This window comes from Lactuca serriola, chromosome 8, assembly GCF_051521515.1.
Source record: "Lactuca serriola cultivar US96UC23 chromosome 8, Lser_US96UC23_V15, whole genome shotgun sequence".
In the NCBI taxonomy this organism is placed as follows: domain Eukaryota; kingdom Viridiplantae; phylum Streptophyta; class Magnoliopsida; order Asterales; family Asteraceae; genus Lactuca; species Lactuca serriola.
This window is the reverse complement of record NC_136415.1, coordinates 251,619,410-251,632,233: the sequence shown is the minus strand read 5'-3', so window position 1 is coordinate 251,632,233 and position 12,824 is coordinate 251,619,410. Positions and strand designations below refer to the sequence as shown.

Here is a 12,824-nt window from a genome sequence, read left to right as displayed (position 1 = left end):
ATGGGTCCTTAAGTGAGCTTGTTTACATGGAGCAACCGCCAGGTTTCCATAGTACCCAGTTTCCGGATCATGTTTGCCGCCTTAATAAGGCCCTTTACGGCCTCAAACAAGCCCCACGGGCATGGTTTCATTGTCTCAGCACCTTCCTGCTTGCTAATGGTTTTGAGTGTAGTCGGGCTGACCCATCTTTGTTTGTTTTTAAACGAGACACATGCATTATGTACTTACTTGTATATGTTGACGATCTAATTCTTACCGGCAATCAGGACTCCGTGATTCGCTAGTTTATCAAAAAATTGCATCTTGAATTTGCAATAAAGGATCTTGGCCGCCTAAACTATTTTCTTGGCCTAGAAGTGACATATACATCTGATGGTTTGTTTCTTGGTCAGTCCAAATACGCTCATGACATACTCCAGAGGGCAAACATGCTAGATGCCAAACCGGTGTCGACTCCTCTAGCCGCTAATGCAGCATTTGTGACCACCGGTGATCTGTACGCTGATCCTACTCACTATCGGTCTCTTGTCGGTGCTCTTCAATATTTGACCATTACCCGTCCTGATATTTCGTATGCCGTGAATCAAGTGAGTCAGTTTCTACAAGCACCGGCTGTTTCTCACTTTCAAAGTGTGAAACGGATTCTCTGGTATATCAAAGGCACCGTGTCTTATGGCCTTACGTTCTCTCATCGGACGCCCTCATCCACTCTGCTCGAGTACTCCGATGCCGACTGGGCTCGTTGCCTTGAGACACGACGCTCTACCTATGGTTACTTCATCTTCTTAGACGGAAATCTTGTTTCCTGGAGTGCTAAAAAGCAACCTACCATCTCCCGCTCCAGTTGTGAATCCGAGTATCGGGCTATGGCCAATACTGCTGCCGAGATAATCTGGATTACTCACTTGCTCCGAGAACTTCATGCTCTCCCGGATGCTCGCCCCACCTTGCTCTGCGACAACAAGAGTGCCATATTTCTCACACAGAACCCTATTTCTCATAAGCGCGCCAAGCATATTGAGCTTGACTACCATTTTATTCGGGAACTTGTTTCTTCCGGCAAGCTTCACACCAAGTTCGTTTCTACCAAGCTTCAGGTGGCTGACATTTTCACGAAGAGTCTACCGCATCACCAGTTTGAATTCTTCAGAGACTTGCTCACTATAGGCCCCCCACCGTTCAGCTTGACGGGGGCTATTAGTCGTAATACTTGTACTTAATGTTTTTTTTGTCATAGTTTCTTTGTATAGGGTTCTATGTGTAACATTTCATTCTATTTATTGTTTTTCTCTCTGCCTCTTTTGGCATTCGAGAGTTTCTCTCTGTATCATAAAACCAATGGTAATTAAATGCATCATAAAATAGCTTATAAAGTTTTCCAAAAGATTCAAATATTTAACAAAATACAACATTATAATGGCATTTATATTAACAAAAGCTGTATTCTTTTGTTAAAACGAACAAAATACGTCTGACTATTCGAATACAACATATGTATTCTTTTTAGACTAACAAGTACTTATCAAACAATTTGAAAATTAACAAGGGCAGTAATCCATATAAGTATTTGCATATTCGTTTTGCATGTGGGATTCGATCGGTGTTTAACCGAAATTACTTGAGGTCTATGTCAAAGAAAATAAAGAAGTGGTAAACAATGCAAGATGGTCAACGACAAATGGTACACAAAGCTGCAAAAAGATAAAAGATGTCAAGGAGGATTCTATGTTAAAGAAGAGATCAAGTACACAATGCAGAAAAGAAAAGTATGTACGGTCGAAACAAAAATTAAAAAATAACAATAATAAAGAAAATGCAGCCTTTAAATAATAAGAAACATCTCGCATGGTTTCCCCACCTAGGTGTTTATGCCATATGTATATACATGTCTATATGATGGTAGCGACTGAGAGTGAAATTAAAAAATTAGTGTATAAGAAAATTTACATAATTTAATAATAGGCAATTCGAAAGTAAAGAAAGATGTCAAGTAAATTAAAAAGATGTCCAGAAGATTATATTATAAAATAATTGAATATTTGAATAAATAATTTTTAAATTAGTTAACGATAGTTACAAATAACATTAAAAGAATATTATATTTAACTAGAATTTATATAAAATAAAATATATTGACCTAGAAAGTGATTGGCATTTGAAAAGACCATTATAATAAAAATAGAAAGAAAAAAACTGTTTTTACATTAAATTAATATAACAATAATTAAAATAATATTAAATAAACTAATCAAGTAATCATCCAAATTATATGCTTTGAAATAAATACTTATCTTAAAAATATTAATTATATATTGTTTGTGAATTGTCAATTATTATAACTACTCCAACTCTTAAGTTACTATATTCTTCTAAAAGTCGTAGTAGTCCAACATAATGAAAATATTGGATATCAACTTTTAATTTGGTACAAAAATTGTTATTTCATACTTAATAACACTGAATTGGTTAATTATAAGAATACATATAAACTTGTTTATATCTTAACTACATAATTTACGTGCATCACAATTGTATTCACCTAACTTTACATTAGGAAGGAGAATGCATTGTTTATTTGACCAACACTTACTTGTTTCCAAACAAAGTAGCATTTGCTAGACATTTATATTACACTTAAGAGTATGTATCCATGAACAAGTTTTACACTTTCCACTGTTTGTGCGTATTGTATAGTTTTTACCATGTTTATACTTTTCTTGTTCCATTAGTAACTTTATTGTGTGTATCTCATCATTTTTTCGGCAGTCCTACACTGTCACATATTCTTCATGTGGGCTGACATGTCATTGCGTGTATCTTATTTTTTTTCTCATTCGTCCAACACTATCACATTTTCCTACACTATAACATTTACCATGTTTCTACCCTTTTTCCTGAATTCTATTAAAACCCAACTATCCCGCAACTATTTATGCACAATCATACAACAAAATGGTCCAAAAGCAGCTATATTACCATTCAATCTTTAAAAAAATTCACAAAATGACAAAAACAAAAAAAAGGCTAGTAGAACATGCTTTTTTAACCTGTCAAGTTTAGTCGTTGATTAGATCAGACCTTTATTACCAGTTCAATGCATGTCAAACATAGTATAAACCTTCTGTTGAAGTGTAGAAAGTTGAATACCATCCTATGAAGCTTTTATATTTTTCACACATTCTATGGAGCAGAGTTCATATACATTTTTAAAAAAAAAAATCACATAAGTTGTTCCATGAATGTTGATATAGCTTGGCTCAACGTTTACCTTTCTATTTGGGGGTGTAGTATAAAAGAATACAACACTATATCTATAACTCAGGGATGCCACGTATTCCCCAAGATTTCACTTTGGTTGCTTTTGCTTTTGCTTTTGCTTTTGCATTTAGCTAAAAATATGTATATAATATACAGCATTGAGAGTAAAAATTATATGGAGTCATGATCAGCCAAAAACTCGATTATGCTCGGAAATAACTGTTGTGGTGCCTGCAAATTAGCATCAGTAAAAATGTCACTAATCTGTACACAACAACTTTTTGTCACTTCCCATATGATATAGTAGAAATTAATGTTAATTTTTTCTTTCAATTCCCTAAAAAAAAAAAAAGAAGATAAATTACATACCAAACGGCCTCCAACAATATCATAGTGGGCATAGTGTGGCCCATCTGGCTCACCAAAAACTTTGTATGTTGCTAGATGTTTAGGAACCAGTTTGATTGTCTCTGCATTCATAAATTATAAATTTATAATTTATAAAAAAACAAAATGAATGAAAGTAAGTTGTTATTTCTTGCATTTAATAACGTTACCATGTACAGCTTCAGGTGGACAAATGACATCAAGATCACCAGCAATTGCTAAAACAGGAACATCAATTTTGTTAAGATGATCTTTGTAGAAGAAAGTTCCACTTCTGTCACGTAATCCACCTTCCTGAAAGGCTGTTGTTAGCTGCAATAGCAGCTTCGCAGGCACCGTGCCTAATCAAAAAAAAAAAAAAAAAAAACAATCTTAGATAAATACGTTTTTCTTATTTTTGACAAAATTACATAAATGGTCCCTGTGGTTTACCAAAGGTCACAAACTTAGTCCTTGCTAATTTCTTTTTGACGAACATGGTCCCTGTGGTTTCCAAAACTTGCATGACTGGTCCTTTTTGCTAACACCGTTGGTTTTCGTCCGTTAGTATGAGGGTAATTTGGTCTTTTCAGGTAGCAGGGACTGAGTTTGTTACCATAGGGACCATTTTATGTAATTTTGTCTATATTTTGCGTTTATTAGTTTGTAGCTTTTCCACCATTTTACAAAGTTCAAAGCGACATTTTAAAAAGTAAAATGGTGGAAAAGCCATAAAATATAGACAAAACTACATAAATGGTCCCTATGGTTTAGTTTACCCATGGTCTCACAAACACAAACTCAATCTCTGCTACCTGAAAAGACCAAATTACCCTCACACTAACGGACGAAAACAAACGGTGTTAGCAAAAATTACCATTCATGCAAGTTTTGGAAACCAATGGGATCATGTTGTTCAAAAAAGATTAGCAAGGTCTGGGTTTGTGACCTTTGGTAAACCACAGGGACCATTTATGTAATTTTGTCAAAAAATAATAATAGTAGAATGGTGTAATAGGAAAAACATACAGAAATTATTCATAACAAATTTCTCCATGAGGTCTGGATGCATCATATCTTGTGCAGAAATGAGGCGACTTAACCATGACATGACATAAGGAGGACGAGAAGCAAGAGGATAAGCTGCTGCAAGCAATGCGCCTAATGGAACAGCACGCACATTCAATACCTGAGCTGGATCTGCCTGCATTAAAAAAAATAACTAAATCATCATAAATTGCAAAAAAGAAAAATACATGTTTATATGATTAGTATTTACCAGAGGTGTGAGTAGTTTTAGCGATGAATTTGATGTGGTGTAATCAAGTGAAGCCCCCAAAGTAACAATTGCAGCCAGTTTTGAGTCTTTTCCTTCGTGAACTTGTAAAAGAAATGATGTTTTAGTACCCATGTTGATCAAGAAACTTGTATTTTAGCAACTTCAGATGATTTTTTTTTTTAAAACTAGTTGCATGATCCTTATACTGAACATACTTCCATTTAATTATGTAGTATAGCATCCTACTTTCATTTCTTTCTATTAGACCTATTTTTTTCTTATTAAAACATTGTACTTTAAAAAAACCTACTTAGTTATAGCATTGTACTCTCAAATTATTATTAGAAATTTTACTTTAAAAAATGGAATAATGAAAAAAAACCATTAAGTGTGAAAGTTTTAGTCGGTTTTACCCTTTAGCAGATTTCAGGTTCATTAAAACCAGACGTTTGAACTTTTTTTTTTCAATTTTACCCTGATTTATTAAAGCTCTTACATCTGGTAGAAATGTTCAGTTTTACCCTTTTTTCTGGTTCATTAAAGCCCTTAAGTTTGGCAGAAATTTTCAATTTTACCGGATAAATTTGCAAAAAGGGTAAAATTGAAAAAAAAAAAAAAAGTTGCAAATTTGAGGCATTAATGGACCGAAAATACGACTTTGGGTAAAAACCGACAAAAACTTGCAAACTTAAGGGTTTTTATGGCATTTGCCCTTAAAAAATCTACATGATTATAGCAATGAAAATTGCTTTGTATTTGGATGAAATTGCTATGAATGAATGGGTAAATTTTTTTCAAAGTACATTGCTGTAATAGAAAGAAACAAAAGTAGAATGCTATAATAAACAAATGATGGAAGTACATTGCTATTTGTTGAATTTAGCGTTTTTTGGATACCATTTCTTGAGAGCATGGCATACAACAAGATACCACCCATGGAATGGCCAATTGCAAGCAACTTGTCATCTTTCGGGTTGCATTGTCTTCGTATGTATTCCATCTGATTTAACAAATATAAGTTATATTAGATGAGAAGATATAACATAAAAAAAATAAAAATAAAAATAAAAATGATTTATGACATCACCGCAGCAGGCACGTCCTCTTCAAGGTAGTGGTCAAAGTCCCAGTTATACTTGCCAAGGATGTCAATTTGTGTTTGGAGGTTTTCAATTGTGGAAGAAAAGCGATCTAGTAAATCTGTAAATGGAGGAGACACTGAGCGTTGACCTTCTTCAATAATATCACCAAGCCTTTGACTTAAATCTCTTATTTGGGTTGCAAGAGTCGAATTTTGTAGAGCTTCTGGAGAACCTGAAATAAAAAATTGGTGTAAGTCTAATGAAGATAGTAAGGGGGGAGTTTGGTTCGCAGAATGCTTTTGGAAGAAAAGGAATTGGAATATGAGGGAATTGTAATCTTCCACATATTTGGTTGGCAGGAAATAGAATGGAATTCAATAAATAATCTGAATAATTTTTTTTAACTTTTACCTATAACTAACTTGTTTAGTATTACCATTATTATTATTACAGAATGTACGTTTTTTGGTCCCTGAGTATAGCTGATTTTTGCAATTTGGTCCTTGTTTTTTGTTTCTTGTAACATTTTTGGCCCAGGGTCCAAATAAAATTACTATTTTTGGTTGTGAATACAGCGGATTTTTGCAATTTTGGTCCTTCCTATTGTCATTTTACCAAGAACAGGGACCAAAAACCTTAAATAATGACCAAAATTGCAAGACAACTTTTTGAGACCAAAATTAAAAAATCAGCTATACTTCCAATTATGTAATTTACTCTTTTATTTATTTCAATATAAACATAAGAGTAAATTACAAAAATGGTCCCTGCTTTCTGGTTTTTTTCCATGTATAGTCCAAAACTGAAACCTTTTTCATTTTTGGTCCATATTTCAAGGTTTCATATTAGTTTTGGTGTCTGGGACCTTCTAATTTTGGTTCTTATTTCAAAGTTTCATATCAGTTTTGGTCCTTATTTTAAGGTACCATGATTGATATGAAACCTTGAAATAAGTAGCAAAACTGAAAAATGATTCAACTTTGGACTAAACCCGATAAAATAAGAAAGCACAAGGACCATTTTTGCAATTAATCCAAATATAATGAGGGTATTTTGATCTTTAATTAAAAAAAAGTACAGAATTGAATTCCTTCCACCAAGTCCTAGGAATGTGTTAAATCCATGAAACATGGAATTTAAAGGAACGATAAGAAATTGAATTCCGTCCATTTGGCAACCAAACAGTAACAAGGTATGATCGAATGGAATTACAAATTCCAATTCCATCAGAATCCACGAACCAAACATGCCCTTAGAGTTTCAGATTCACTTAATAAAGAATCCTGATTGACCTTCCTTTATTAGTGTTGATAATCTCTCAGAAAACCGCTTAAAAGTTTCTGTGAATGTCATCAACAACTGTGACTGATCATCGGATTCAGCCATCTCTTTCTTTTCTACAGAAGAATCAGAATTAGGGTTTGGTTGATTTTGGGAAGAAACAGAAACCACACCGTTTTCTTGTGTTTTGGGAGTTGATTCCATTCTTTCAGAAGGAAGGCTGATTGGCTGTTTGACTTCTTTCGATGCCACCTCTGAACTCAATCCAGCTCCTCGGAATTCAAGAATCCAGGTATCGTATCCTTGGCTTGACATGTGGCGTGCAAATGAAGACTGAAAAAGTTTGAAACTGTCAACAGAAATAGAAACTAAAGAATGATGGAATCAGAGAAGGAATGGAATTGTTCATTCCATTCCACTGAAGAAATTTTGTTAATGTTCATTCCTTAGCCAGATGGTGTTTTTTACATTCCATCATGGAATAAAAATTTGGGATATAACCCTTTTATTTATGTATGCTTTAATGACATAGATAATTTATAGGAATTATCATTATTTTAATTAAATTCAAATTTTTATTTTCTTCAAATAACTGAAGCTATTATTTTTATTAGGGTTAATTACATAAGACCCTATTTATTGGTTTTATCGAATTAATCCTTGACCTTTTTTTTTCTAAAAAACTCCCTAGGTTTTTCATATTTTTTGATTTGCCCCTTAGATTTTTCCATCTTTTCAGATTAAGCCTCAACTTTATTTTTTTTCTAAAAAAACCCTTACATCTTCGTATATAACCAGAAGATTACTGGTAAACCTGCTAAAAGGGCCAAACCGAAAAAATGGAAAAATGTCAGGGCTTTTTAAAAATAAAAATAAATTTGAGGTTTAATCAGGAAAAATCCAATATATAGGTAGGGTCTTTTATGTAATTAACCCTTTTTATTATAGCTTATCCAGTTTTAATGAGCTTTTATGTGTTTAGTTTTTTATTTGGTCCTAATGACAGAAAAGTCCTTAAGTTTGGCAGAAATGTTCGGATTTACCCTTTTGCGTATTTCTTGTTCATTAAAGCCATAAGTTTGCAACTTTTTTTTTCCAATTTTACCCTTTTTGCAGGTTTACCCGGTAAAACCGACCATTTTTGCCAAACTTAAGGGCTTTAATGAACCAGAAATACACAAAAGGGTAAAACTGGAAGAAAAAAATGTTGCAAACTTCTGGCTTTAATGAACAAGAAATACGCAAAAGGGTAAAACGGAATATTTCTCCCAAACTTAAGGGACTTTATGGTATTAGGCTTTTTTTATTTTTGTATAAAAAAAGTATTAATTATAATTAAAATAGTATAGAATAGTGTTTAATTATACTTTGTATTTACATATAATACATAAATTGATTCCATTCATACAGATCCAACCAAACATAATCATGGAATGTAAGCATTCACGCCATTCAATAACAAGCAAAATGTGTGTTAAAGATGAAATTGTATCCTTCCTTTCCATAAGCATCGGTATAAATAATTTACCATAATGACTAATCTACCCTTTATGTATTTGGTAGTCTTTTTAATGATATTCTGCTAAGAGAGACACGAGACCAAATTGGTAATAGATTTTTGGATTGAAGGACAAAAACTACAAGGTTATGCAATTGTCAAGGGATCATTATGTAATTCACTTCTCTTTTTCTAATAATTCCAAACAGCCAATGCAAAACTATTAGTTCAGGGATGAAAATGAGTTGTAAGAATAGTCCAGGGACCATTTATGTAATTCACTACAAGTATAAATTTGGCAAACAAAAAGCGGTCGTTAAAAAGCATTACAAAGACGCACAAAACCTTTGTTGCCTTATTTATAATTTCAAATATAATTATAAAATAAGATATATTGATAACTGAATATAATAGTTTGGATACAAACCTTAAATTGAAACATTAGTGAATAACAAGTCTTTGTGTGTGTTCATTTAAAATAATATTCAGTCCCCAACAATGACACTTAAAGCTTATTAAATAATTTAAGTAATGATTATGTAAAGAATGATGAAGCACAATCATAATTCATAAACATAAATTTGAACTCACCCCAGGAGCAAGATCATATCCAATTGCATTTGTTCCAACACCACTCAAAAGCAGTAATGGATGATTTCTTGAAGGTGCCTACAAGCATGCATAATCAAAGTAAATACATAAACATCTACAACATTCCTTTACTCTCAAACAAATACAGGTAGATCAAAAAAATATCCATAAAAAGTTATAGTATTATATAAACCGCAGAATCTGAACATGATCAATGAATTAAATTGCATCCACTTCTTTTAATTCACATCAATATAAGTTTTAAGATCTTTCTTTTGTAGAGGCGAAATCACCTAGCCTGAGAAATTCATGACATAAAAAGATCAATTTACACAACCAAAGATATTTGTTTCCATATTACAACTGATTTGATGTAGAACCAGATTCAACAGTACTTGCATTTTGTAGACAGGTTAAAGAATATGGTGGATCAATGATCATGTACTCATGTGTGCTCACATATAATCACGTGAAATAAACAAATGAATATGGTATCTGTGCATTTCAACAACTTGTCGTAATCCATGAAAGTTGTTAGGATCATATGATATTTCATAAATGCTAAAGTAGTGCATTAACTGAAGGAGCTCTTTCTTCAGAAGAAAGCCAAACATAAAGGAATAAGACAGAGAAAATATTCTCCAACTGTTAACCCATAGTTGGTATTTGTATCGTGATGGGTCAATTAGGTCATGCTATGACGTATGCTGTGAGGTTTCTTCCTGAAGGTAATCCGCAAGTGTTGTTAGAACTGAATCACCAACAAGTGTCATCAGAGTTGTTAGAACTAGAGGTATGTCTAATAGGTGAACTTTAATTTCAATTGAATCAGATCGTAGCTTTGAGTTTTGATTGAAAACTGATGCGGGGACGCTAGTTATATGGATTGATTGGACAACTGCTTTATTCTGAGGTTGGGCATGGCGTTTTGCACTCAAGAATCCAATGACATTCATTTGCTATAGAGGACATAGTGTCTGTACAGAATGACATATCAAAGTGACCTCCCTTCCGATTGATAGTGTGTTACATACATTAGTTTGAGCAACGATTGATATAAGAATTTCGAAGAAGAAGATGAAAGGAGAACACACACCTTAGGAGGAGGCTTGTAACGCCAGAGAGCGAGTCGCCAGTCGGAGTTATGAATTGAAACGTAATGAAGTTCATCAGCAGTACAGATCGGAGGCTTGTGAGATATTCTCTCTACGGCCGCCGCATGGAGCGGTCTAAGCCGGGGCGGCGTACGGACGGAAACGGGTCTGGGGAAGGGCGATTCGTAGCGACTGGGGTTCAAATAGCAAAAGGTAGCAGCAATTTGAATTGCAGATCGAAGATCCGATTGGAGGAAAAACATTTTTGAAGTTGGTATGAATTTACTATATCAATTCGTTTCTATCGCATGTGATGTTGTCTCCTTTTTTTGCACAAAATCCTTCAACGTTTTGAAAGCCAACCTTCCATGGCCATTGCAGCTTCATCTGTTGCCGGGATATATCAGGATAATACATATAAAATCAGGACCTGTAAAATGTTAAAAAATGGTAATAAGTTTGAAAAACAATTCGGCACAAAATCAAATTTATTTGGTGGCTGTGATATGATGCTAAACTTCAATTGTTTTGTACAGAGCAAATGTTTTAAAAACCGGTTTTTTAGTTGAACCGGTAGGGTGACCGGTTCCGGTTTAACCGTCGGATGAACCGGTTTTTATAGTTTTCATGTTTTTTTTTTATTTTCCTACATATACATACATATATAAATTATAAATTTTATACTTATAAGTTCAAACATTAAAAATACACATAAAAATACGTTGTAGATGAATTCAAATACATTAAAATAACACATAATCATAAGTTTTAATGTTTATATCAATCCATATATGTCAAAAAACAAATAAAGTATAATACCGAAACGAAATATAGGTTTAGATGAATACAAACACATCAAAAAACTTTATAATATTTACCATATGTTTTTATTTAGAGAAAACTAAATAGATTTGAAAAAAATCACCAAAGTTTATTATGTAAATTATTCTGTTTCATGTGTTTTTATTCGGTTTAACTGGTTCAACCGGTTTATTTTGACCGGTTCAACCGGCTTTTTCTAAAAACCGGTCGGTTCAATCTGGTTCAGAAATCAATGTGAAACCGGTGATAGTTGAACCGCTCCTTCTTCTGGTTCCCGGTCCAACCGGTTCGACCGACCGGTTCAAACCGGTTTTTAAAACATTGGTATAGAGAGCAGTAGGGTGCGATTTGGTGCGGAGTTTTGGGTTATTGACATAGAAGTACAAGGACTTTTTGGTTTTAAAATGTCATTTAGATAACTTTTCGTACCTTTGATCCCACTTTATTTTTCGTACCTTTGATCCCACTAAAGTGGTAAATTACCTGCCAAATTAAGGTTTTCTCTATTTTTTCCCGATTACCTGGTTGGTCAACGGAAGTCGAATGTGACATGGTCTGTGATATCCTATCCACCTGGTGTCCAGTCAGTATACTATATTACCTTCGTAAGGAGTCAATAGAACAACATTCACTATTTCCTTACCCTCCGACGAACACCAACCCTTTCGACTATGTCTTCCTCCTCTGAATCGTATAACACCCTCGCCATTTACCGGATTGAAGTGAATCATCCGTGTTTGTGTCGCGATCAGCCTGCATCAAAGCTCAGAGAAGCTTGGAAGCCTAACAACTCAGGTCGTCACTTCTACAATTGCGCAAAATCAATGGTAAGCCTTCTTTACAATCGATAAGTTTTAAACCTAAAGTTTTGATTTTTGTACTGCAAACCCCCTATTTTGATCGACAAAAAACCCCATTTATGATGAAAAAACCCTAAATGTTGAACAGTGAAACCCTTAATCTGTTGTATGGCCTTTTTTTGTAGATATCTAACGACAGTTGCAACTCCAGCATTACCAAAACACTACAAGGATACGTTATGGAACATGAAACTTAGGATCAATGACCTTTTGGTTAGGAATGGTCAAGTTGTTGAGCTGCAGAAGAAGGTGAAGAAACACAAGCTGCTTAGGAAAGCTGAGAAGGAACTTGCTAAAGCTAGGATCCAAGAACTACTCATTGAGATTGAAAGGTTGAAGAAGATGTTAAAAATGTTGTTTTCATTGCTCTAGTCTGCTTGTTGTTTGTGGTCATGTACTTTAAGTTGTAGTTGTTGATGTAAGATGTTGGGTCAAGGTGTATAGGTGATGGTCTTTTGGGTGATTAGATATGGGGATGTTCTTTTGGGATAGTGTTGGAACCTGAAAGTGAACCTCTAGCAATCCTAAGTACATATTCCGAAGGATGCTGATTCCGAAGATGGATATGATCCGGAAGCTGTTCGAAGCTGGTTAAAGGGAGTGAAGAAATTCAAAGAGCGCGTTCCGAAACTGATCTTTTTGTCCAGAATGATCAACGATCCGGAACAAAGCTTCATCTCCGGAACATCACTT

General features: G+C 34.0%; 1 protein-coding gene across 2 annotated transcripts; it reads right to left on the bottom strand.

The window, feature by feature from the left end:
• Window positions 1–3,108: 3,108 nt before the first annotated feature.
• On the bottom strand, window positions 3,109–10,874 carry LOC145065766 (uncharacterized). Of its 2 annotated transcripts, none has more exons than XM_079012836.1 (10): window positions 10,452–10,874; window positions 9,356–9,433; window positions 7,278–7,599; window positions 5,991–6,217; window positions 5,801–5,903; window positions 4,904–5,004; window positions 4,654–4,828; window positions 3,816–3,986; window positions 3,628–3,728; window positions 3,109–3,489 (listed from the first exon to the last, which is right to left on the bottom strand). In XM_079012836.1, exons 1-10 carry the CDS (start codon window positions 10,710–10,712, stop codon window positions 3,430–3,432), a joined length of 1,599 nt encoding a protein of 532 aa, XP_078868962.1. In that variant the 5' UTR covers window positions 10,713–10,874; the 3' UTR covers window positions 3,109–3,429. The 2 variants fall into 2 exon arrangements, with proteins under 2 accessions (XP_078868962.1, XP_078868963.1); XM_079012837.1 differs by having other exon boundaries at window positions 7,440–7,599; window positions 10,452–10,873.
• Between the last annotated feature and the right edge of the window lie 1,950 nt (window positions 10,875–12,824).